This window comes from Purpureocillium takamizusanense, chromosome 2 (genome assembly GCF_022605165.1).
Source record: "Purpureocillium takamizusanense chromosome 2, complete sequence".
NCBI classification, from domain to species: Eukaryota; Fungi; Ascomycota; class Sordariomycetes; order Hypocreales; family Ophiocordycipitaceae; genus Purpureocillium; species Purpureocillium takamizusanense.
Window position 1 is genome coordinate 3,185,174 of NC_063069.1, and position 25,139 is coordinate 3,210,312.

General features: G+C 58.6%; 6 protein-coding genes across 8 annotated transcripts; 3 read left to right on the top strand and 3 right to left on the bottom strand.

The window, feature by feature from the left end:
- Window positions 1–1,303: 1,303 nt before the first annotated feature.
- On the bottom strand, window positions 1,304–5,506 carry GIN1 (Gypsy retrotransposon integrase-like protein 1). 2 transcript variants are annotated; one of them, XM_047983827.1, is made up of 5 exons: window positions 4,618–5,506; window positions 3,784–4,525; window positions 3,104–3,733; window positions 2,664–3,048; window positions 1,304–2,613 (listed from the first exon to the last, which is right to left on the bottom strand). In XM_047983827.1, exons 1-5 carry the CDS (start codon window positions 4,862–4,864, stop codon window positions 1,699–1,701), a joined length of 2,919 nt encoding a protein of 972 aa, XP_047839799.1. In that variant the 5' UTR covers window positions 4,865–5,506; the 3' UTR covers window positions 1,304–1,698. The 2 variants fall into 2 exon arrangements, with proteins under 2 accessions (XP_047839799.1, XP_047839800.1); XM_047983828.1 differs by having other exon boundaries at window positions 3,784–4,640.
- Window positions 5,507–10,756: 5,250 nt separating this feature from the next.
- Window positions 10,757–13,124, top strand: JDV02_002759 (uncharacterized protein). 2 transcript variants are annotated; one of them, XM_047983829.1, is made up of 5 exons: window positions 10,757–10,983; window positions 11,040–11,084; window positions 11,149–11,429; window positions 11,489–12,268; window positions 12,326–13,124. In XM_047983829.1, the coding sequence occupies exons 1-5, from the start codon at window positions 10,914–10,916 to the stop codon at window positions 12,572–12,574; spliced, it is 1,425 nt and encodes a 474-aa protein (XP_047839801.1). In that variant the 5' UTR covers window positions 10,757–10,913; the 3' UTR covers window positions 12,575–13,124. The 2 variants fall into 2 exon arrangements, with proteins under 2 accessions (XP_047839801.1, XP_047839802.1); XM_047983830.1 differs by having other exon boundaries at window positions 11,489–13,124.
- A 689-nt stretch (window positions 13,125–13,813) lies between these two features.
- On the bottom strand, window positions 13,814–14,936 carry JDV02_002760 (uncharacterized protein; the record flags this gene model as incomplete). The annotated part of the gene is made up of 2 exons (XM_047983831.1): window positions 13,814–14,137; window positions 14,217–14,936. The coding sequence occupies 2 exons, from the start codon at window positions 14,934–14,936 to the stop codon at window positions 13,814–13,816; spliced, it is 1,044 nt and encodes a 347-aa protein (XP_047839803.1).
- Window positions 14,937–15,200: 264 nt separating this feature from the next.
- JDV02_002761 (uncharacterized protein) lies at window positions 15,201–16,222 on the top strand. The gene is made up of 2 exons (XM_047983832.1): window positions 15,201–15,418; window positions 15,493–16,222. Exons 1-2 carry the CDS (start codon window positions 15,336–15,338, stop codon window positions 16,109–16,111), a joined length of 702 nt encoding a protein of 233 aa, XP_047839804.1. The 5' UTR covers window positions 15,201–15,335; the 3' UTR covers window positions 16,112–16,222.
- A 97-nt stretch (window positions 16,223–16,319) lies between these two features.
- JDV02_002762 (uncharacterized protein) lies at window positions 16,320–16,750 on the bottom strand (the record flags this gene model as incomplete). The annotated part of the gene is made up of 4 exons (XM_047983833.1): window positions 16,320–16,373; window positions 16,448–16,563; window positions 16,643–16,678; window positions 16,738–16,750. 4 exons carry the CDS (start codon window positions 16,748–16,750, stop codon window positions 16,320–16,322), a joined length of 219 nt encoding a protein of 72 aa, XP_047839805.1.
- A 632-nt stretch (window positions 16,751–17,382) lies between these two features.
- PRP8 (pre-mRNA-splicing factor 8) lies at window positions 17,383–25,112 on the top strand. Its single transcript, XM_047983834.1, has one exon. It carries the CDS (start codon window positions 17,601–17,603, stop codon window positions 24,720–24,722), a length of 7,122 nt encoding a protein of 2,373 aa, XP_047839806.1. The 5' UTR covers window positions 17,383–17,600; the 3' UTR covers window positions 24,723–25,112.
- The last annotated feature ends 27 nt before the right edge of the window (window positions 25,113–25,139 follow it).

Genomic DNA, 25,139 nt, shown 5'->3' on the forward strand with positions numbered 1-25,139 from the left:
GCGCCTGCCCTGGCTCTGGTCTCCGGCCCGCCCCCGCTCGCTCATCAGCTCGCTCACTGCACTCCGCTGTAGTTACTGTACGTACACAATGAGCGCCGCTGCAGCGCATCCTAGCGCAGCAAAGGCCTTATCCCTTTTCTTTCCCAGAGGGCCACGATATATGCACGATACATGTACGTTCTGTTCTCTATGGTATGGATACTTGCTTGCTTAGTTGCCCAACGCCCCAAGAGAATCAAGGTAGTAACGTAGCGTCTTAGCCCATATGGCCTTGGTTGAAGCCAGACGACGAGTGACAGCAGCTCCCCCGCACCCCCTCATGTTCTTGCACTATAGCCATTGACTTGCGAGGGCTGCTCACGGCTCAGGAACCCTTCTCTTTCCCAGACCCCTCCTCCTCCTCCACACTCTTTGCCAATCCTCCCAAACACAACACAACCCCTCCCGGCAGACTGCCTCGCTCCAGCGTCCGCTCCGACGGAAACGCAATAGCAACTAAACGACACAGGTTACTTACAAGTCAGGTAGGTTAGTAGGTACTTTATGCCTGCCACGCAAGCACACCTACTATTTTAGCACATAGCTTGCCGCCACGCCACCCGTGCACCGCACCGGCTCAGTCCCACGCCCCCCCTTCTTTTCTTTCCTTTTCTCACGTCGGCACCGACGCCGGCCAAAAAAGCGTCGCCGACAACCACCAGCCAGCCGCCCGGACAACCAGCCCATATCCCCGACCGAGACTACCTTACCTGGCTACCACCGCCTTTCCTACGTGGCTACCCATGTGCCGACGTCCCGAGACACACAACACACCTGCACGAACACCCAAAAGTGAACTCATCCCTCCATACACGTACGTACCGCCTATTCCCCTTTGATGAGAGGGGAGGAAAAACAAAAGAAAGTGTCCCTCCAGCTTTTTATTAAAAAAAAAAAAAAGCTCATAATCGTCGCGCCCTTGGCCTTCCCGAAACTCACCTTCACCCCACACGGTACACCTGTGCCAACGTGCAAGTTCCCTCCAGCCAGCCGACCACCATCACCTTACCTACCTAGGTATTCCGGTAGTCCACGCACCGTCGCCGCGCCCATCCCGTCTTCGTACACACGTACCCAAGATGGTGGAGCCCTGGCAGGCAGTCACGGGGCAAAGATTGACAAAGTAAACCCGACCCCATGGGGACGGCGCCCTGCATCGCAGACAAACGTGGGCCGCGCCGGGACCGAGCCGCGTCAATCGGCTTCCCAGGCTCTCACCGAGACACCACGGATATCCACAGGCACAGCGCGATAACCAGCTCCTCGCCTTCACAGTATACTGTATTAGGCTCAGTATGTACACTTGCATGCAAAAGCTACATACTATCCGACCCCGCAGCGACCATCACCATCATGGTCGTCCTTGCCAGAGCGGCGGTCCGCCCTCGACCCTGCCCATGTACACTCGCCCACGTCCTCGTGTCCAACTCTTGCATGTCCAGAAAGCTTCCATACCCCGTAGCCTTCGTGTATGTGTATGTCCCTGTAAGCCCGTAGCGTCGAAAAAAACTCCTGCAAATAAGACGTGAAAGGACGTCATCGTAGACCCTAGGCTGGCTGCTCCTCCCGCCCAATGAACCAAAAACACCTCCAAAGAGCCGTAAGTGTCGAGATATAAAGGGAAATATAAAGATGGGTATCACGTGGTCATCTGGCCGTTCACATCCCTTGAAATCCGCCCCGTCCGGAACCAAAGAAACTCCCCCAGTCGGGCTGCATGCCCTGCTGCGTAAACATCTGCTCGATCTGCCGCTCCTGCTGTCGGTCTGCCCGCGCCCGTCGGAAGCTCGAGAAGAAGCCCCCCACTCCGCCGCTGTGGTGCTGCACCGGAGGTCGCTGCTGCTGCTGCTGCTGCACCGCCGGCTGCGGTTGGTGTTGCGGTGCGTGCATCGCGAGCATATTGTGCGGGTTATAAGCGTTGCCCATGAGCCCCAGGTGCTGCTGCTGTTGCTGCTGCTGCTGCTGCTGCTGCTGCATCATGTATGGCGGCGGCTGGCCCAAGAGCTGTTCGCCAACGTCGTCCAGCGACCCGCCAAAGAAGAAGGTCGGGTCGGGTCCCGGAGCCGCCATTGTCACCGACGGCCCGTCTGCCTTGGGCTGGAACCCGAGCTCCATCATCGGCTGGTTTGGGTACGCAAACGGGTCCTCCGACGGGAACATGAGTGCGTCCAGCTTGTTGACCGGGTTGTGCAGGCCCTGGGCGCCTAACGTCGGCGTCTGGAACTGGTGCCGGTTCGAGCTGCCCGTGCTCGTCGAGTCTGGCGTGGCACGCGACGACAGGTCCATGGGGATAATATCATGCATGCTCGCCGTGAAGCTCGACTCGAAGCTCGCGTCTTGAACCATGCTGTCGACCGAGCCTCGCGCTGTCGACGCTGTGTAGGGCACGCCCGCGAAGCTGCTCGTGCGTTGCCGCAGAAAATCTGGCGTTCCCACAGCCATGCCGGGATTGAGCCCGGGTCGCTGCGGCTGGCCAGAGGATCCAGACTTGGCCGCCGCCGCCGATCTCTTTTTCGTCGGTATCGGGCGCGAACGGACCTGGTCCAGCCGGTCCGGCAACTGGTCGAAGAGGGGCTGTGGCACGTTAGTCAGGCCCAAGTGCGCCGAAGTGAGAGGTTGCATACCTTGAGGGCTTTCGTAACCCGGTCGGCCGACATGCTCTTGTCTGCCAGGTCGGCAATCATCTGCCGTCCCGCGCGAGCATCAGCCAGCACCTCGGCCGAACCAGGCTTATCTGGGTTTTCCAGGACATAGAACACGAGTGAAATGACGGCAAAGAATTCCGTGTAGAGCATGAACCAGTACGGCCCGCTGAGAACCCGTTGCTTCCGGATCTCAAGGCCAATGTGAACAATGTTGCGCGACACGCTGATGGCGGCGGCGGCGCATGCGTATGACAGCTCGTCAACCTTGTTTGCCTGAATGAGGCGGGGAGAGATGTAGTGAAGAAATGGCCGGTACAGCACAAGCTGCACGTGTGCGTACGCAAACCGAAGCAGATGACGGACCCTGGAAACATTGTCAACTCATGAACTTCACTGCACAGGTATATAGGGAGACTCACCGGACAACTTCAATGGGGCCATCAGGGCTGGGCCGCCACATCTCGGGAAGCCTCTCGAACCAGCCTTGGAGATCCGTCTCGATCTCCTTGATACGGGCGTAGCTGATGACGTATGTGGGCGCAGGCTTGTCTCCCTTGAGCATCGGTTGGCCCTGGCCGTGCAGCGGGTAGACGTATTTCGTGATTTTCCCCAAGACTTCCATCAGACGGGTCTGCGCGTTGAAGGCTTCGAAGAATGATGGCGTCCCCGGGGGTGGGGGGATGATGCCCGAGTTGGTGATGTATTCGTCATCAATCTCGCTCGGGTATGGTTGGTCGACATCGTCAATGTTGAGTAGAAGCGGGAAGCCGAGCATGGTCGAGACGTAAATGTCCATTTGTCGAATCACATAAAACACTCTCTTTCGGACTTCCTGCTCAATGGCGCCGATCTTTTCATGCTGGAGGTTCCGGTGAAGGCCGATGCGCAGGGCGGACCGCAGAGCAACGCCCACGAAGGCGTAGCATGCACTCAAGTTGGAGGTGGCTTGTAGGAAGAGAATCATGAAAAGCAGTGCCTGCAATGACACTATATCGCGACACTCGGCGAGGTCTTGCAGCAGAGCTCTGGCAGCCTTGTAATACTTGAGCCTACGGCCAGGTTAGTATGGTCTTTTGCGGAAGAGCGCAGTCTCACGTACCCTTCGTCAATGGCCAGCTTATACGCCCCGCTCTCAGGCTTGGCGTCGTCCAGAGTGTCGTACATGCACCCGAGCGCGATGACGGCATATATCAGGCCCATGAAATGCGTATCCTCTTGGTTCAGGCTCTCTATCGGGCGGCCGTACACTTGGTCGAACCGTTCGTAAAAGGAAGGGACGTGGATAATGCGGACGAGACACGTGGCGCAGCTCAGCGAGTAGTAGCATAGCTTGCGAGTCACGTCCTTTGGTGGCAGATCTGGATACTGTGACAGCGTCGAAAAGGGCGTGCCGCCGGGGGAGGGCGAGTCGAGGGCGACCAGACCCGCCGGCCGCTCAGGCCTTGGCAGGAATGGGGCTTTTGACGCCGGTCCCATCATGCCGCGAAAGTGGTCCTTCATTCTCCTCAAAAACACGGCACCAGACGATGTCCCGTGAAAATCCCAGCCGCCCTTGTCGTCGAGGTCCAACTGGCCAATGGAATCGATCATGGTGGTGAGTTTGGCATCGTTGGGATCCAGCTCCCCGGCCACGGCTCGCATCTTGGCGGAGGTCGCGCGAGCATGTTCGCGGTTGTGGAACTCTTGCTGAATTGCGGGATCGAGGTTCGGATCGGCGAGGTCGACGTCCGGCATGAACTTGCGCAGGAGCGTCTCGGCACGCTGAAGGCGGCTCTCGAGGGCCTCGATATACTGCGGTGCGGGATTTCTCCTGCGGTTGGAGGGCTTGTCGTATGTGCATTCTAGAGCGAGGGGGCGCGTCATGTCAGCATCCGCCACGAGATGCGCGGGCCAAAAAGCCGACAAGTCGCGCATCGAGGGCGTCTTGACCTACCATAACTATAGACGGAACAGTGCGTGCAGGGCTGCTTTCCGTCGCACTTGATCTTCTTGCGACGGCATTCATCGCAGGCGCGCGTGACCCGACGTCGCTTCTGAATGGGCTGCGATGGCGCGTTGGGATCTGCAGTGTCGAGTTCCGTGTCGGACTTGATGCTGTCGGCTGGAGACGGGGCATCGGGGAGCTGCCAGTCGCCAACCGACAGCGGTCCTGCTTCGTCTTCTGACATTTCCGCGGACATGATGGCGAGAGATTTGGGGGACGGCGTCGCGAATTGGGTTGAGAGCCCGTGGCGGGACCAAGAGGGGGCCGTTGGTGGTGGCGTTGGCGGGCGAGCGGGCGACAGCAAAAGCGTTTTGGCCTGCCTACGAGGTCATACGGGGGCAGCCCGTTGGAGGCGGGGCTGCAGCAAAAAAGACGTTGTCGGCGGATAGGCCGTTCGAAGTCGCCGCCGTCCGTTGGCGTCGTCAAGGGGAAATCGAGGAATCTGTCGGACCACGTTGAGGAACTCGATTGCGTCTGCGGTGCGGTGCGGTCGGGGCGCAGAGACGGGACTCTGCGCGGGGGCCGGCGGCCAGAAGCGAGGCGGCGAGGCGAGCAGGTCCTGGGATGCGAAGCCTGGCGGAGGCAGCGCAGGTCCCAATTGCCGCGGAATCTGGCGCTTCTCAACGCTGGATGGCCATGAGACGCGCGCGGCCGCGGTTGTCCCCCGAGCGCGATGGCGATGGTCTGCGGGCCCTTGACGATGCGATGCAGCGAGAGATGAAAGAGATGGGCGGGATAGACGGGATGGAAGGGCAGACGGGGGGGGAGGTGAGAGAATTGAAGGAGGGCCGCCCGGGTAGATGAATGAGCGAGTGAGCGAAACGAACCAGCCGGGGGGGGGGGGGACGACTGGACGGGCTGGGCTGGGCTGGACTGGGGCGGAAGCGTGGTTCCTACGAAGCCACTACGTAGTGGCGGCAGCAGAGTGAGATGCCTACAGGCGTGAAGAGAGAGCGAGACTCGGGAGACAGCAGAGACAAGGGGGCAGACGAGAGAGAGAACCTCGTCAGACGGAGGCCAGCCAGCTGAGGGGGGCCTCAAGGCGCCCCGTGGCGGGCAAAAGGGCCGCGCCAGTGGGAGCGAGTGGGCGACGGCCAGCGCTTCTTCCCAACTCGCTTGCCGGTGCGTGCGAGAATGCGGGTGCGTAGGTAAAACCCAATCCATGGATCCAATGGTTCGGGCTTCGGGGGGGCGGGAGGAAGGGGGAGGGGGGGACCCCAGCGGGGCTGCTGCTGATGCGGCGCGCTCCACTCGTAAATCGCAGGTGGCCCTGCCGCTAAACCAGGCGTGTGCCCTGCTAAAGCCACTAGGCCCTGCTACGGCGTCAGCAAAGCATGAGGGACGGGTGCTCGGCTGCTAATGGGCGGCCGTGGGGTTCAATCCGTCGCGTCGGCCCAGTCTTGTTGTTGGTGGGCTCAACTCGGCACCAGCACACCCGGCTGCTGTTGCTGCTAATAAGGAGCCCAGGCGGTGGAGTTGGGGCTTGAGCTGTCGTCGAGGAAGTCAACCAAGGTGCCTGCCTACCTGTCATAAGGTACCTTGGCCGTGAGCAAGTCCCGGGCACCCAGGTGCTGTAGGTGGGTGCCCGGCACCGAGGCGCTGCCAGGTGAGGTGAGGTGAGCTCCGAATGGGGTCTGGGCGACGTCTTTGACTTGACTGGGCACGCAAGACCTCGTACCTGTCCATTCGTCTACGAGTCACCTAGTAGTAGTAGTAGTACCTAGTAGTAGTAACGTAGGGTACTACTAGGGAGGTACCTTAGGTATCCATGTTAAAAAGGGCGCAACGGCCATGCCTCTCCATCGGACATGCGCTACTACCGTAGCACTCTACTCTGCCAAGCGAGCAACGCAAACGAGCGTGTGCTAGATTTTCCCCGGCGACGGACTGACTGCGTGCACCCAAGACGGCGGGCATGCCTAAACTCAAACAGCCTTCTGGGTGCGGGTGGGCGCTGGGCGTGTTTCGTCAGCGCACCCAGACCAGACAGTCCTGCTGGAGATCTCCAGGCCGGGTCAGGCCGGGCCACCGCCGCGCTGAAGCCCCCTGACTGGCTCGTAGCGGGTGGGTTCCAGGCTACCTTAGTACCTGCCCGGCTGCTGCCCCGGGGCCGGCAGGGCGGGCTCCATTAGATTCAGTGGACGCTGCCCTGCCCTCTCAGGGCTGAGGCGCCGCGAATGGCCCGATGAAGGACCCCCAGGTCTGCTTCATCCCGAATCGTACGGCAGGTAATCCGGAGTCTCGCATCTCACCCACACGGCATGTGGCGATGGAATCGTCGTAGGTCGAGCCGAGTGTCGTCCCAAGTTCAGGTCCCTGCGCGCCGCCTACGTACGTAGTGCCCGCAAAACAAGCTTGCAACAAGCACGGCTCAACGGCAACTTGGTCGCCAGTCTAACTGCTGGAAATACACGGCTATGGTTCGATGTGGCTTCTGTGCATCCCGCTTGCTGTGCGGGACGACGACGGAAGAGCGACGACGGCCCACCACTCCAAACCGTCAACAAGCACGTTGACGTAGGCATCTCACCTCACCGTCCGCAGGCCAAGGGCCGGCCGTCTCAGTGATGGTGTTCTTGGAGCGGTGATGTTGCGTCACCACGGACAAAAGTCGGAGGTTTTCCGATCAGTTGTGCTCGCAAGCCACCGCGAACCATGGCCACCAGGCAGTCAGCTTTTAGCCGTCCGACTCAACCACATCAACAACACCATCTGTCCGTGACGAGCAGACAAGGTCTTGTCTCCCCCGGTGCCTGTTTGCTTAGTGGAGGATGAAACGAGCGGGACGGTGTGACCATGCCCCCAACAGCACAGGACGTGCCTGTGAACCCCATGTTCCATGGTGACATGTAAAAAAAGAGGAGCTTGACGCATCTGCAGAGAGGGTTTTTGGAACTCACGAGCGGGCGTAAATACAAAGGGAGGTCAAGATGGCTTGACAGCTATTTTGGTGGTACCGTATCAGGTGTCGTGCTTGTCCCGCGCTTTCTCGCCGACGACGGGCTATGTAGGGCGTGCTTTACGCGGCAGGGCCCATTAACACGGCACTCGATGCCGGTCCAGACGACCCATCGTCCACCTCATTGGACGGGACACAGTGCTCGCGGCCAGCCGATGGAGACGAAGCGCACCCGTTGACGGGGACGGAGGCTGTGCAGAAGCCCTGGCGTCGTGTGTCTTGCGGGCGGGATTAAAAGGGGGGGGGAGCCAATACCTACCAGCCATGCCAGTCATCTAGTCCACAGGCGGTTGCGAGGGTCATTGGTGCCCGGAACCTGCCGCACACTCACTCAGAGAGGCCATCATCAGAAGAAACGGCCGAGCATGGCGCGAGTCCAGCCGGTCGAAAGGGGGCGGGCCGGTTACGTAGCCGGTGGCGTCAAAGCGTGTGAGCGAGGGGGGCGCGCGAGACTGGCGACGGGACGCACTGGGCGGGCGGGAACAAGGGTGAGAACCAGCGGCGAGGATGGGCGCTACGGATCCGAACCGGCGCCGAGGATGGGCGCTGCGCGAGAAGCAACCGGATTGCCCTTTGCCCGTTGAGGCAGCTCGGTGTTGATGGCGGGGATGATTTGGCCACGCACGAAGTCACTGGGCAGCGAACGGGACGGACGGGATTAGTCGCACAGGCCACGCACGGGCATAGAATGGCAGTCGGACCCGGCACTGGGAATGCTGTACGTATTGCACTGGCGGGTGGGGCACGTCCTCCCAGATTGATGGTAATGAAGACGGATTGAAGCAACACCGATGGTGTAGAGGACCTGGCTGGCGATGGTTAACATGGATGGCATGCCTTGAGATGATTGCGGGAGCAATTTTTGTGCGAACGAGAGACGTGACAGAACATTGTGCTGACCAAACTCTTTTCGCCAGGTCAGTACCTAACTTCAAGCGCCATGTTGCCTGGAGAAATTACTTACAGGCTACAGGTACCAAATAGGTAACTAGTAGGCTGCTTGTTGGCACTAATAAGGTGCTACCTAGGAAGGTACCATGAGGTCGGTACAGGTATAATGCCTGGACCCCTAGTAGGCCTGTGCTTTCCGTGCCCGCCGGGTGGATGCGACGCCTCACTGGAGACGACCGACGGGCCGCCTGATCCACGGATGCTAAGAATAAGAACAGTATGCTTTCTGCCTCGGCCGATAACCTTACTACCTAAACAACCAACATGGAACGATGGCCTACCGGCTGGAACCCGGAGTCGACCTCCTCCTAGAGGCACCTGCGACAAGCGCAAGGCGACACGGCACTATTCAAAGAGAGGGATGGCATCACCGTGCCGCTGCCAAGCCCACACAACCTTAACCGTTGAGGTATCGCCTGGGGCCGGGCCGTTGTACCGCATGGGCCAGGCAAGTTTCCCTGCAATCTAGAGGTCCCTGGCTGACTTGCAACAATTTCGTGACCTGTTCTGTGGCTGCTATCGTCCGTGTCCCGTCCATGAACCTTGCGTCATCCCGTTGCCCAGCAGTCTGGACGGCCAGACCGTTTAGACGAGCATGGCGGCGCGGCCGGGAAATGTACGAAAATCACCTGTGTCAGACCCTCCGACGACGAGCCTCGACAGCGAGTCTGCCCCGAGGCTGCTCCGAGCCCGGACTCCGAGCGATCGCTTCGGCGGTGGCGCCAGTGAAGGGAGGGAGGAAGAGAAAGAGAAAGAGAAAGAAAAGAAGAAAACTCACGCCGACGGACTTGCAACACGTCTTTGATTCCTCAACATACAGCGCCTCATCAGCCACGACCGAAATTTCGTCGGCCGATGTCTGGGCACTTCGGCAACCGGAACCTGCCACCCCCTGCCAGCAGGGCATGTCCACATGGCTAACTCTCTGTCCGTTCGAGCTTAGTTGCCCATCTTCAACGACGCCAGCCACGACATGCCACACAAAGCAAGATTGGTCTTAAAGGCCCCATGTTCCGTGTGTTCTCGATAATGCTCACTGCCACTCCACCTGTCGTCCCCTACCCTGTCTTATCCTGCTCACGAAGGAAAGAAGAGAAATCGTTGGCAGCCCTCTACGTCACACCAGGGACTAGGAAACATGGAAGTTCTCGAACGGCCCAATGTGGTTGACGTCGGGATCCCGCCGCCGCCTTGTGCTCTTCTCTTCAGCCTGTCACCTTGCCTGCCGCCTCCGGTCCGGTCGGTCGCACGACGGAGCCGACTTTCCCGGCCCCAGATCCCGGAGAGTCCTGTGAGGCTCATCAGCCGATGGAGCACCCACTCGGTCGTGTCGTGTCGTACTGCACGCAGCCAGCTTGCATGCGTGAGGGCATGGCCAAGATTAGGCAGGGGGTTGATGCGTAGTGTACGAGATTTTATGTGTCGTGGGAAGCCAGTTCGGCAGCTCGGCTGCCGTTATCTCTCGGGTCTCACTGCTTGCCGACTCGTGGTTCGTGTAGGCCCGCGGCGCTTGGCCAGACACTCAGTACATATGTTTGACTGAACGGATGGCACTCGCCTAGCATCATTCCGTAAGCCGGAGGGGACTGCTGGTGCAGAACACATCAGGTTATCCATCGACTTGCAGTGGAGGCCCGCAACACGGCCCGTCGGCGAGCTGTTGAAACCGTGCTTGGGCACCGCGAATGGACCTCGAGCCGCTGGTGTAAGCAGTGAGGATCTAGGGGTGTAACGTACAAATGCCACGCACTTCGTAAGTTAGCATATCCCGCAACCGACCTACCAAGTCTCAGGCCAGGCCCGAGCTCCAGGGCAGGTCAATGAACAGTACATCACGAACGTGTCATAGAATGCGGGCGAAACAGGTAAGGTACCTATGCAATAAGAGACTCCCGCTGTGGTTCAATGCATTATACCGAATGCCTTCACCTGGCCCACTGGCAGCTCACCGGCTGTCGGGCGAACTTACGGGACATGAAGCCTATAACGGCCAGGACCCTGCCTGCGAGGAGCGCCAGCCCATCTGGTGCCACCGACGGCGGGTGGGCAGCTTCCAGGTTCCAGTGGACAGCTCGGGTGGCCACTGGCATCGAGACGACCCCGCCATCAGCCCCCGCCTCCTTTGCCCCTCCACTCCTCCAGCAGCCGCCTACTAGAGCCCAGAAGCCGATCCCACCTACACAAGGCTGAAGCCAACCTCGTAGCTCCAGCATCATCGGGTGCCGCGAACCCCATCACCCGCCTCTCGCAGCCTCGCCCTCGGCCGGCACGCTTCATAGCTGCTGCCTGCATTTTTTTCACGTTCGCCGCCATCTCGTTTCCGGCTCAGCTGCTCATGGCTGCCCCGGAGTCGGTCCTGGCCTTTGTCGCCAAGGCAAACAGCGACGGCGGCGTCATCGTCAAAGGTGCCGCATTCAAGCTCGGAAACCTCGAATGCTCCCGCTAACTCAGTATGATGCAGAGCAGCCAAAGCTCGATCTCGATCTCTACATTCAGAACTACACTGGTACGCTGCTGTTGCTCGCACCGCGGCCGCGTCCGCAGCTCTGACCATTGCTTCATCAATGCAGGCCGAACTCGATTCGAGCGGCTCCTCTTCATCGGCAAGACATGCGTACCGTTATGTGTCGAGGCCCTCAAGGCAGCAATTCGCGAGGCCAAAAACGGCTCAGACGTTTCGCGCTACAAGGAGGCCTGGGAATGTATGCGATGGGCTGCCCCACACGAGCCGGAGGCGCAACGTGACGAAGCCTGGATCGACCGGACGGAGGCGGCAAACAAAACCGAGACGGCGCGCCTCGAGGCAGAACTCAAGGTTTATAAGAATAACCTGATCAAGGAAAGCATTCGGGTATGGGCCTCGAACACATCTATTACAAATTCCATATCGCTAATACCAGGGTTGGGCAGATGGGCAATGAGGACCTCGGCCAGCACTTCGAGAAAATAGGAAGGCTCGAGGCCGCTTCCGACTACTATTCTCGAATGCGCCAGGACGTCAGCACCACCCGACACATCATCGACTGTGGCCAGCGGCTCGCCAACGTCTCCCTGGAGCGCAAAGACTGGCCCATGGTCCTGACAAACATCAGCAAGGTTACGAGCCTGCCGGGATCGAACCTCGATCCCGCTACCGACTTGGACGCATTTGCATACACCCAGACCGTGTCCGGCCTCGCCTGGCTGGGCATGGGCAACTACACAGAGGCTGCCGCCAGGTTTATCAATGTGCCTAGCGAGGTTCTCACGAAACCTAGCATCATCTCTAACCTAGCGACGCCGAGCGACATCGTCACTTATGGTAGTTTGACGGCTCTCGCCAGCCTAGACAGGTACCACCTACAGAAGAATTGTCTCAACTGCCCAATGTTCCGGCCGCTGTTCGAGGCGGAACCACATCTCCGCAAGGCTATCAGCCACTTTGTCAACGGCCGGTATTCTAGCTGCTTGTCGACACTGGAGTCAGCGCGAACAGAGTACCTGCTTGACATCCACCTTCACAAGCACATCCCCGCTCTCTTCGCTCTCATCCGGAGCAAGTGCATCACGCAGTACCTCGTTCCGTTTTCCTGCGCCACTATCCAGAGCTTGGACGCTGCATTTGGCAAGCCCGGCCAATCCATCGAGCCGGAGCTCGTTGAGATGATTCGCAGCGGAAAGCTCAATGCTCGGATAGATAGCAAGGAGAAGGTACGTCGCCGCTCCCGCGCGGTACCGGTCAGCCGGGGTATGAACTCACGGATGTAGCTCGTAATCTCTATTCGCCCCGATGCGCGCGCCCAAATGCAAGCCGACGCTCTCAAGTCAGCTCACGCGTACGACCGCGAGGCCAAGGAGCGTCTCAGGCGCATCAGTCTCGTGAGCGCTGGCCTCGAAGTCGTCCCCGGAAAGCGGCAGCACGAAACCATGCCCGGACTGGCCCACGACGAGTCCTGGTACGAGGAGGGTCGGAGTCTCGCCTCGTCGAGCGCTGGCCCCGTCGAGAGTCGGGGTTGACGAGGCCCTTGGGCGACCAGGCATTAGTGGACTCTGAAACCTCGATTCACGAAATTACGAAGCGGTTACGAGGTAGTACTACTACTCGTTACAGATTGCGGTGACATGACGGGCTGCCCACGCGTGCATCAGTTGTGGGTGGTTTAGAGCAGGAATGCGTTTTTCCAACCAAGACGGGGCCCCCAGATAGGCGGGCCTAGAGCGACAGCCGCAGCCCGCTCACTCGGCACGCTAGACCCGAGGGTTCAGGGGTCCGGTTATCACGGCATCAAGACGCGCTGCATTATAACGGTGGCGCATCAAGGGCACAGCTAAGATAGCCAAAGCAGCTGCCATTTTCTGTTGTTTGTCCTTTAAGGCTGACGGCCCGAGATGCCTTTTTGGGGTGGATGGGCCTGCGCTAGCTGGACAGTGCACAAAGATTAGGATGCGAGCTGTACTATAGAGTAGCTTGCAGTCCCGTCTACCGTATACAATACAGACTCGTGCGTACAGTATGACCACTGTATGTATGCGTGTCTCGAGGCCAATCGAAGAGCTTTGCCCTCCCTTTGCCCTACCCGCCATGGCAGCGCGCCAATGTTGACCGCCGCATCTTGCTTGCTTGCTTGCTTCTTTTTGAACGATCTGTGCTCGGCCCCGCATGCGATGCGGGGATTTCACGAGATGACGATGACGACGCCTTCCTCGATGCGATCTTTCGGTGAGAGCCGCGGGGGTGGAGAAAGAAGGGCGGGCAACAATGGCTGGTACGTCAGGTACTCGGTGCAATGAGCACGCAGAGTGGGGATGTTGAGCGTCAATCCTGCCAGCAGCCTAGGGGTATCATGATGCCTGTTCGCGTCCCTCTCTCTCTCTCGACGCTTTTTGTGCTCGCCGCTGGCCCGTCTCCAACCCGATGCCCGTCGATTGACGGGCCCGGCATGCCGGTTCGCCCACGCACCGTTATGCTGTCTATCCAAGAGTCCTGTTTCGCAATCTCTTGACAAACCGGGAACGACAAGCAAATGTTCCACGCGCGATCGTGGCTATGCTATGCTTCCCGAGGCTGGCCCCTTTCGGTCGTTGTTCAACTTGCTGCGCCTCCTTGCCAGGTTCCCACCATGGATGTTGCAACACACAGCGCGGCAGCTCCCGCACGTCCCCGGAACTGGGGACGGGAGAGTGCACGCACGCAAAGCACAGCCCCCGTTCGTAGGGCACCGGCCCGGTGGGAACCCGCGCCGCGCCGCCCGTCGTTCAGCCCATCAGCTGTCTCAAGTCCTCGGGCGGCCAGCGCACTTGTGCAAAGGTGAGGCAGCGCTTGATGCTCTGCAGAAATTTACGCGTGACCTCGTCGCCCATGACATGGCCTTTTGCGCCGCCGTGGAGCTTCTCGCGCGCGCTGCGCTCGTGGATGCCCACCATGGTCACGCCGATGGGCCAGGCCGCCTTGCCGATGCTGAGGCGGAGGTAGCCGTCGTTTGCGTCGACGTACCGCCGCTCCTGAAGCGCCTTGACGATCTCGACGATGGGCTCGATGAGGGAGTCGTCGAGGTCCCCGATTTCAAACTTTCGAAAGAGCTATCGGGCTTGTTAGCTTCTTGCGCTGGACTGTGTCTTACGATCTGTGTTGCAAGGAAGGGGTTTGTGTAAACCGTACCGGCTTCATGTTCTCTCTTGTCTGCACCATGGCGCTGTACGCCGTCTTGCTGGCCGTGGTTTCCTGCCTTTCCTCGTCCATCGCCCGCTGGTACTCCGTCAAGACCATGGTGAAGTAGCTCGCGAGCTGCCTAAACAGCCACTTGCGCCCTTCTTTGTCCTGCGGCACCGACCCGTCGACCTTCATGTACTTTGCCTCGACCAACTCCAGCGTCGTCGGTATCGGCCCGTTGGTAACAACCGTGGTGAGCTTCCTGTAGCGCCGTAGCCGCGCCGCGTGCGTCTCCGCAAACAGCCTCGCCGGGTGTCCCAGGTCGCGCAGCTTGTCCAGCAGCTCCTCGTCGGGAATGTCCTCGGCCGCGCCGCCGCCGACGCCCTCGTCCACGTCCTCGCTCGTCGCCTTGACCAGCTCCGGCAGGCCGAGCCGTTTCCTCCGCGCGCGCTCCTCCTCTGCCTCCTGCTCCTCGCGCCGCCGCCGTGATTCCTCGGCCAGGCGCCGGCGCTTCTCCTCGCGAGCGGCGTTCTCGGCCGCGGCGTCCTCCTCGCGCTTGCGCTTCGCGGCGGCCTTGGCCTCACGCTCGGCCTCGACCGCTTTCTGCTCGGCAATGTATGCGGCCTTGCGCTCGGCTTCGACATCGGAGCGTTTCAGGAATTTTTTTCCATCGTCGGCGGGCTTCTTTGACTTGGCAAGCTCCTTGCTCATAAGGGCTGCGAAATCCATGGCGGGCGTCAGGAGCCCTCGCAGGCGGTGCTGTGGTAGGTGGTGTTCGGTTTTCGGCCGTCCGCACAGTTGAACATCCGCAGCTCAACGGCAGTAAGAGGAAATATCGTGACTTTTCGAGTGCTGGGTCGTGAATGCGATTGTGAGTGTTGGTGGTGTAGGTGGTAAACTGATGATGCTGCCTCGCGGGCTATCGATTGCGGATATTTGCCGGAGAAACTGCCCTGCACACTCTTGCAGGCGCATCTCACGCTGCTTCATCAATACGCATCCAACATATGTGTGTTTGGCAGCTCACAAAACACTGCGACTTTCACTCTCACTACCTTCTCAGGAGACGAATTTTCTCACCACCATATCATAGGTTCACGAATTGCCTGGCACGCCCCGCGGGCCGTCATGTCCACCGCCTCGGACGACGAGCGCGATCCGCCCGCGCCGTTCATGGTCCAGCTATTCTACCGCACTGGCGCATTCCACCGGTAAGCCCCCGCCGTCCTCGCACCCGCTCGGCAACGCCGTCATTCCATGCCATGCTGACGAGTTCGTGCATTAGACCCGAGGAATTCGCATCACCGTCTTTGCCGCCGCACATCTCCGTCTACACGTGGCCGCACTGCACCCTAAGCGAGCTAGCCATGGAGCTCGCCGCCGCGAAGCCGTCTGCTCTACCGTATCCCGCCGTTGGGACGCGGTTAGCCTTCCAGCTCGTGTACCCGGACCTGCGAAACGTGGGAACAGGGCCCAATGCGTCCCCGCGGTTTGCTGTAAAGGATCTCGGCAGCATCGTCGTGGGGCAAGGACTCCCCGGGTCGGAGACATCAGAGTTGGGCGACACATCGGCCAGAGCGAACCACGAGATTGGCCGCACATTAAGCGATGCGCGGTTCGTGGTAGGGGACTACGTGTCTTGTGCCGTCCTCCCACCGTTGTCGGACGGGGCTGTGGCGCCAGCGTCGAACGCGAGGCCCGTTGCGCCGACAGTGAGGGATAACCGCATGCAACGTGACGGGTTTCGCGGTCGGGAGAACGGATTCGGGCGTGGCGGTGGCCGTGGTGGTAGGGGCGGGCGAAGGGATGGGGCCGGAGCCTCGTTTCCCATGGGTGAGTGGAGGCGAGGAGAATCATTACCAGACGCACCATCGGGTCGAGGTGGCCGTGGCGGGCGTTGGTGAGTTGGTCCAGTCGTCTTTCTGAGGAACCCGCGAGGCGCAATGTACACTTGGCGCAATATACCCAGGCAATAGGAGCCCATGTAGCATGATTTCACAATGTTGATTCTTCCGACCAGCCCATGCAAGCACGGCCGTCTCTGTTTCCTCCCAGTGCATCTTGTGATATGTACAGAGCTTACACGCCCACCCGGACCTCCGCGCGACTCTGTTATTTCTCGTAGACAGTGTCGCCTTTCCGCTTCGCGCGCAGATCCCACAGACCCTATTAGACATTGTCAGCACCCGCTCAGTCGTTTCACACAGATAGTCGCCCTCCAACACCAGCACTCGACTCACGTCCGTCTTGTACGCAATGTATCCGAAGATGGCGGGAACAACAGCAACGTAGATGAAGGTCAATCTCGCGGTTCTCGGCGTCCATCGGAAGAAGTGGTGGCGGTTCTTAGTCATCGCTGTGCCGGTGCGTTAGTATTGTCGAGGTGTCCTGCGTCTTTTGGGGGGGGGGGGGGGCTGTGAATGGATGTCACGCACCCTGCAGCTTCAGCAGCGCCGGGTCCGGCTTGACGTCTGCGCATATATCGTCAGCAATTGAATTCGTTGTGACCAGAGTTACCAATTGGACATACTGAGGTGCGCCATCTTGACGGTTGTGCGGCTGGCGGCTCCGGATGATGGTTCTAGAGACTCGAGGTCGCGATGGGCGGGCCGGGCTTTGGAGAAGTCGAGGCGGCGATTACCTAATTATTTCAATGACCTGCTATTGGCTGGCTCCCAGTCCTGTGCTGCCTACCCGGAGGCGCTGGCTGTTGAATTGCGCGAGGATGCTGCACACGCCTCCTTTCTAGGTAGATCTAAATACTTGGCCTATTGTATGGCGTTCTTGAATGCTCTGTTTACGCAGGGTATCACTTAACCATGTGGTTGCTGGGTGCAAATGCTGTGTGCTTAAGGAAACGGTGCGTATCTATGTCACTTGTTGAGAGAATGTGAAAGTACGTTGCAAGGTGGGCAGAGCTGCAACCATTCAATAGTGTCGTCACTCCGCCCATTCAGGCCTAAGGCAAATGACTTCGGCAAGACTTGAGCCCAAAAAGGCACCTATATACCGCCCGAGCCAAAAAGCCACGCTCCGATAGAGAGACTCCTAGCTGGCGGGAATGGTAAAAGCTGAGGCCCTTCAGTGAGATGCGCTGGGTCACGTGACCGAAAAGTGGACCAATATAGCTCGACAGGTTGCTTCAGAAAATTGTCCGTCGCGACATTCACGTCGCCTCTGCTTGTATCACCACCACGCCACCCTTGTCATCGTCGTGTGTCCTCGCGAGACCGGCGCACTTTTCATCACGAACCGTCGTGATCCGAGCTCGATAGTCTTTCGAAGCCACGGACGCATCATCGAGGGTTCCAGCGCGTTGAAACACGCGCCGCGGCGTGTCGCCATCGATTGGCTAGCTTGACGATCTGCTTCTTCCCATCGTCGTGAGCCATCATGTCGCGCGCTCCTCCGCCTCCGCCCCCAGGCTGGGGACCACCACCGCCTCCTCCGCCGCCTCCTTCATCGTCTATACCTCCTCCTCCGTCAGGCGCTGCACCGCCGGCCCCTCCGCCCCCGGGCTTCCTCCCTCACGCCGACCCGCAGATCGCCAAGTTCGCGCAGAAAAAGAGGGAATGGATCCGGCAGCAGCGAAACAGATTCGGCGAGAAGCGCAAGGCAGGCTTCGTGCAGACGCAAAAGGCAGACATGCCTCCCGAACATCTGCGAAAAATCGTCAAGGACATCGGCGATGTTTCGCAAAAGAAATACACAAACGATAAGCGAAGCTACCTTGGCGCCCTCAAGTTCATGCCTCACGCTGTCATGAAACTTCTCGAGAATATGCCCATGCCCTGGGAGTCTGCTCGCGAAGTCAAGGTTCTCTACCACGTTAACGGCTGCCTGACGCTGGTCAACGAGATCCCGCGCGTGATCGAGCCCGTCTTCTTCGCGCAGTGGGCTATGATGTGGACCTTTATGAGGAAGGAAAAGGCCGATAGACGACTCTTCAAGCGCATGCGCTTCCCGCCTTTCGATGATGAGGAACCGCCCCTGTCATGGTCCGAGAACATCGAAGACGTCGAGCCGCTCGAGCCGATTCAGATGGAGCTCAACGAAGATGAAGACGAGGCCATCTACGAGTGGTTCTACGACCATCGCCCGCTTCTCGATACCTCGCACGTGAACGGTCCGAGCTACAAACGTTGGAACCTGTCACTGCCTCAGATGGCTGCGCTCTTCCGCCTCAGTCGGCCGCTCGTGTCCGACGTCGTGGACAAGAACTACTTTTACCTGTTCGATCTCAAGAGCTTCATGACAGCCAAGGCGCTCAACGTTGCTCTTCCAGGTGGGCCGCGCTTCGAGCCGCTGTACAAGGACATCAACCCAAACGACGAGGATTTTGGTGAGTTCAACGCCATCGACCGAATAATCTTCCGGAACCCCATTCGCACGGAGTTTCGGGTTGCGTACCCGTTCCTGTACAACTCCCTCCCCAGGAGCGTTCACCTGTCCTGGCACTCGTACCCACAGGTCGTGTTCAACCGAGCGGATGACCCCGACCTCCCGACGTTCCATTTTGACAGGCGCATCAACCCGATCTCGTCCCGCACCGTGGCGCCGAAGAACGTGGACGTGTCCCACGAGGACGAGCTATTCGGCCCTGGCAATAACGAGGAAGCGGAAGGTGAAGAATTCGAGCTGCCCGCTGATGTCGAGCCCTTCCTTGACGAAGAGGAACTTGAGAATGAGGATACTTCGTCTGCCATCGACCTGTGGTGGGCGCCGTACCCATTTAACCGCCGCTCCGGCCGCATGGTTCGAGCCCAGGATGTGCCGCTCGTTAAGCAGTGGTATCTGGAGCACCCTCCCACCGACAAGCCCCCTGTCAAGGTCCGGGTTTCTTATCAAAAGCTGCTGAAGAACTTCGTCCTCAACGAGCTCCACTCGAAGCCTCCCAAGGCCCAGAACAAGCAGAACCTGTTGAGGTCACTCAAGCAGACAAAGTTCTTCCAGCAAACATCCATCGACTGGGTTGAAGCCGGTTTGCAGGTTTGCAGACAGGGCTTCAACATGTTGAACCTCCTGATTCATCGCAAGAACCTCACTTATCTTCATCTAGACTACAACTTCAACTTGAAGCCTGTCAAGACGTTGACGACAAAGGAGCGGAAGAAGTCTAGATTTGGAAACGCTTTCCATCTGATGCGAGAGATTCTGAGGTTGACGAAGCTCATCGTCGATGCCCAAGTTCAATACCGCCTGGGCAACATCGATGCCTTCCAGCTTGCCGACGGCATCCTCTACGCCTTCAACCACGTGGGCCAGCTCACCGGCATGTACCGATATAAGTATAAGCTGATGCACCAAATTCGAACCTGCAAGGACCTGAAGCATCTGATCTATTACCGCTTCAACTCCGGGCCGGTTGGCAAAGGTCCTGGCTGCGGCTTCTGGGCCCCAGCGTGGCGCGTCTGGCTGTTCTTCATGCGCGGCATTATCCCGCTGTTAGAGCGATGGCTCGGAAACCTGCTGTCGCGTCAATTTGAAGGTCGTCACAGCAAGGGCGTCGCCAAGACCGTGACGAAGCAGCGCGTGGAGTCCCACTTCGATCTAGAGCTGCGCGCGTCCGTCATGGCGGATCTGATGGACATGATGCCGGAGGGCATCAAGCAGAGCAAAGTCAACACGGTGCTGCAGCACTTGTCCGAGGCCTGGCGATGCTGGAAGAGCAACATTCCCTGGAAGGTCCCTGGTCTACCGGCTCCGATCGAGAACATCATTCTGCGATACGTCAAGTCCAAGGCAGACTGGTGGATTTCCGTAGCGCATTACAACCGTGAGCGTATTCGACGCGGTGCCACGGTCGACAAGACTGTGGCCAAGAAGAATGTCGGTCGTCTCACGCGACTGTGGCTCAAGGCCGAGCAGGAGCGACAACATAACCATATGAAGGACGGGCCCTACGTGTCTTCGGAGGAGGCTGTAGCCATTTACACAACCACTGTGCACTGGCTCGAGTCCCGCAAGTTTTCGCCCATCCCGTTTCCCAGCGTCTCGTACAAGCATGACACCAAGATTCTGATCCTCGCCCTGGAGCGGCTGAGAGAAGCCTACTCAGTCAAGGGACGCCTGAACCAGAGCCAGCGCGAAGAGCTCGCTCTGATCGAACAAGCCTACGATAACCCGGGTACAGCTCTGGAGAGGATCAAGCGCTTTTTGTTGACTCAGCGGGCGTTCAAGGAAGTCAACATCGACATGAACGACAACTACAACACCATCAACCCCGTCTATGACATAGAACCCATTGAGAAAATCAGCGATGCGTACCTGGATCAGTACCTGTGGTACCAGGCTGATCAAAGGCACCTGTTCCCGGCTTGGATCAAGCCGTCTGACTCGGAGGTGCCGCCGCTGTTGGTGTACAAGTGGGCTCAAGGCATCAACAACCTGAGCCAGGTGTGGGAGACCGAGAACGGCGAGTGCAACGTTATGATCGAAACGGAGTTGTCCAAGGTCTACGAGAAGATGGAGTTGACGCTGCTCAACTCCCTGCTGAGATTGATTATGGACCACAATTTGGCCGATTACATCACCGCCAAGAACAACGTTCAGCTGACTTACAAGGATATGAACCATGTCAATAGCTATGGCATGATTCGTGGTCTGCAATTCTCAGCTTTTGTGTTCCAGTACTACGGCCTGGTCTTGGACCTGCTTCTCCTTGGACCGCAGCGAGCCAGCGAGATCGCCGGCCCGCCTCAGGGGCCCAACGACTTCCTACAGTTCCGCGACGAGGAAACTGAGACTCGACACCCGATCCGTCTGTACACTCGCTACATTGACAAGATCTGGGTATTCCTGCGATTCACGGCCGAGGAGTCTAGAGACCTTATCCAGCGGTTCCTCACGGAACAACCCGACCCGAATTTTGAGAACGTCATCGGGTACAAGAGCAAGAAATGCTGGCCCAGGGACTCTCGCATGCGCCTGATGCGACACGACGTTAACCTCGGCAGAGCCGTCTTCTGGGACCTCAAGAACCGCCTCCCGAGATCCGTCACTACCATCGAGTGGGACGATAGCTTTGTCAGCGTCTACAGCCGCGACAACCCCAACCTGCTCTTCTCCATGTGCGGTTTCGAAGTCAGGATCCTGCCCAAGATCAGGAACAAGAACGACGAGTTTCCTGTCAAAGATAGCGTGTGGTCCTTGGTGGACAACACGACAAAAGAGCGGACGGCTTATGCCTTCCTGCAGGTGACCGAGGAGGACATCAACAAGTTCAATAACCGCATCCGGCAGATTCTCATGTCCTCTGGTTCTACCACTTTCACCAAGATCGCCAATAAGTGGAACACGGCCCTCATTGCGCTCTTCACATACTACCGCGAGGCCGCCGTATCTACTGTTGATCTGTTGGATACTATCGTCAAGTGTGAGACGAAGATCCAGACGCGAGTCAAGATTGGACTGAACTCCAAGATGCCTTCTCGATTTCCACCAGCTGTGTTCTATACGCCTAAAGAGCTTGGTGGTTTGGGCATGATTTCTGGATCTCACATTCTTATTCCCGCCAGCGACAAGCGTTGGTCGAAGCAGACAGACACGGGTGTCACGCACTATCGCGCTGGTATGACACATGACGAGGAGACCCTGATTCCCAACATTTTCCGATACATCATCCCTTGGGAGGCCGAGTTTATTGATTCCCAGCGAGTCTGGACTGAGTACTCGCAGAAACGCGAGGAAGCAAACCAGCAGAACCGCCGCTTGACGTTGGAAGATCTGGAGGACAGCTGGGACCGGGGTCTGCCCCGCATCAACACGCTATTCCAGAAGGATCGCAGCACGCTAAGCTTCGACAAGGGCTTCCGTGCTCGAGCCGAGTTCAAGATCTACCAACTCATGAAGAGCAATCCCTTCTGGTGGACTAGTCAGCGACACGATGGCAAACTGTGGAACTTGAACGCGTATCGTACCGATGTCATCCAGGCGCTGGGCGGTGTCGAGACAATTTTGGAGCACACGCTCTTCAAGGCTACCGGATTTCCGTCTTGGGAGGGTCTCTTCTGGGAGAAGGCTTCTGGATTCGAGGAGTCCATGAAGTTCAAGAAATTGACCAACGCCCAGCGGTCCGGTTTGAACCAGATCCCCAACCGTCGTTTCACTCTCTGGTGGTCACCAACCATCAACCGAGCCAACGTCTACGTCGGTTTCCAGGTGCAGCTGGATCTCACTGGTATCTTCCTGCACGGCAAGATCCCTACGCTTAAAATTTCCCTCATCCAAATCTTCCGCGCTCATCTGTGGCAGAAGATTCACGAGTCTGTGGTGATGGATCTTTGCCAGGTATTTGACCAAGAGCTCGAGTCGCTAGGCATCGAGACGGTGCAGAAGGAGACGATCCATCCCCGAAAGTCGTACAAGATGAACAGCTCCTGCGCCGACATCCTGCTCTTTGCCAGCCACAAATGGAACGTCACGCGTCCGTCGCAGCTTCACGATACCAAGGACGTAATTGAGCCGACAACTACCAACAAGTTCTGGATTGACGTCCAGCTGCGGTATGGCGACTACGACTCTCACGATATTGAGCGTTACACCCGTGCCAAATATCTTGACTATACCACGGACAGCGCCAGCATCTACCCTTCCGCCACCGGTCTCATGATCGGCATTGACCTGGCCTATAACTTGTACGCTGCCTTTGGCATGTACTTCCCCGGCCTCAAGGTCCTGGTCCAGCAGGCCATGGCCAAGATCATGAAGGCGAACCCTGCGCTCTACGTGTTACGTGAGCGTATTCGCAAGGGTCTGCAGCTTTATGCGTCTGAGAGCAACCAAGAGTTCCTCAACTCGCAAAACTACGCGGAGTTGTTCAGCCAGCAAACCCAGCTCTTCATCGATGACACCAACGTGTACCGCGTCACTATTCACAAGACGTTCGAGGGTAACCTGACCACCAAGCCTATCAACGGCGCCATCTTCATTTTCAATCCTCGAACGGGCCAGCTGTTCTTGAAGATTATTCACACGAGCGTGTGGGCGGGCCAGAAGCGTCTGGGCCAGCTCGCCAAGTGGAAGACGGCCGAAGAAGTGGCGGCCCTGATCCGATCGCTGCCGGTTGAGGAGCAGCCCAAGCAGCTGATCGTGACGCGAAAGGGCCTGCTAGATCCGCTCGAAGTCCAGCTCGTCGACTTCCCTAACATCTCCATCCGGGCCTCGGAGCTGCAGCTCCCATTCCAAGCGGCGATGAAGGTCGAGAAGCTGGGCGACATGATCCTGCGCGCAACGGAGCCGCAGATGGTGCTGTTTAACCTCTACGACGAATGGCTGAAGAGCATCTCGTCGTACACGGCGTTCTCTCGTCTCATCCTCATTCTGCGAGCGCTGCACGTCAACCCGGACAAGACCAAGCTTATCCTGCGCCCAGACAAGACTGTCATCACGCTGGACCACCACATCTGGCCGTCGCTGTCGGACGAGGAATGGATCAAGGTGGAGACGCAGCTGCGAGACCTCATTCTCAACGATTATGGCAAGAAGAATAGCGTCAACGTGTCGAGCTTGACGAGCAGCGAAGTTCGGGACATCATCCTGGGCATGGAGATTTCGGCGCCGTCGATGCAGAGGCAGCAGGCTGCCGAGATCGAGAAGCAGCAACAGGAACAGCAGCAGCTCACGGCCGTCACGACCAAGACACAGAACGTGCACGGTGAGGACATCATTGTCACGACGACATCGCAGTTTGAGCAGCAGACTTTCGCCTCCAAGACGGAATGGCGCACGCGCGCTCTGGCGACGTCCAACCTCAACAAGCGGACCAAGAACATTTACATCTCGTCAGTCGACAACGACATGGACGACATGACGTACGTGATGCCCAACAACATCATTAAGAAGTTCATCACGATTGCCGACCTCCGCGTCCAGGTCGCCGGGTATCTCTACGGAGCGTCGCCGCCCGACAACGACCAGGTCAAGGAGATTCGGTGCATCGTCATGATCCCGCAGATTGGCGGGCTGCGCAACGTGCAGCTGCCGCAACAGTTGCCCCAGAGCGAGCTGCTTGACGGTCTGGAGCCACTGGGCGTCATCCACACGGTGTCGGGTAACGAGCTGCCGTACATGTCTGCCGCGGACGTGACGGAACACGCGAGGCTGCTCGACGCCCACGAGGAGTGGGACAAGACCAACGCGGTGACGGTGTCGGTGTCCTTCATGCCCGGCAGCGTGTCCATGTCGGCCTGGGGCCTCACGCCTCAGGGCTACAAGTGGGGGGCGGAGAACAAGGACACGCAGAGTGACCAGCCGCAGGGCTTCACGCACACCATGGGAGAGAAGCGCAAGATGCTCCTGAGCCCGAGGTTCAAGGGCTTCTTCCTGGTGCCGGATGACGGACGGTGGAACTACAGCTTCATGGGCAGCGCCTTTGCGGGCATGGAGAAGAAGCCTGTGCACGTGAAGCTTGACGCGCCGCTGCCCTTCTACAACGACCAGCACCGGCCGGTGCACTTCCACAGCTTTGCCGAGCTCGAGGACATTTGGGTGGACCGCAGCGACAACTTTGACTAGACGCCGCGACGGGAGGCCAGGGCGTACTGACACGGGAAAAGGGGAGGTCCCAGAGAGGACTCGCCGAGGCGGATGGCACGCATGGGACGGGATGAGGCCGGGCTGAATGGCCTCAGGAGGCATGCAAGCCTGGTGAGGCGACGGGCTTTCGGAGATGATTTGCAGGCACATGCTTCATGCAGAAAGCACGGCGGCGTTTGTGTCTTTTTTTGTGGTAGCCCGGGGACTGATGGCATGTATGATGTCTTGAGCATGTGCTTTTCCGCCAGTGTAATTTTGTAAAAATATGCTACGGCTAATTCGAGAAAATACGAGGCAATAGCGGCTTGTGACGCGGATACGCCGGGTTCGTCATGGTCTGCTGAGCGTGCATGGACTGGCAGTTGTGGTAGTGGTGGTGGTGGTTGGCCGGGCGTG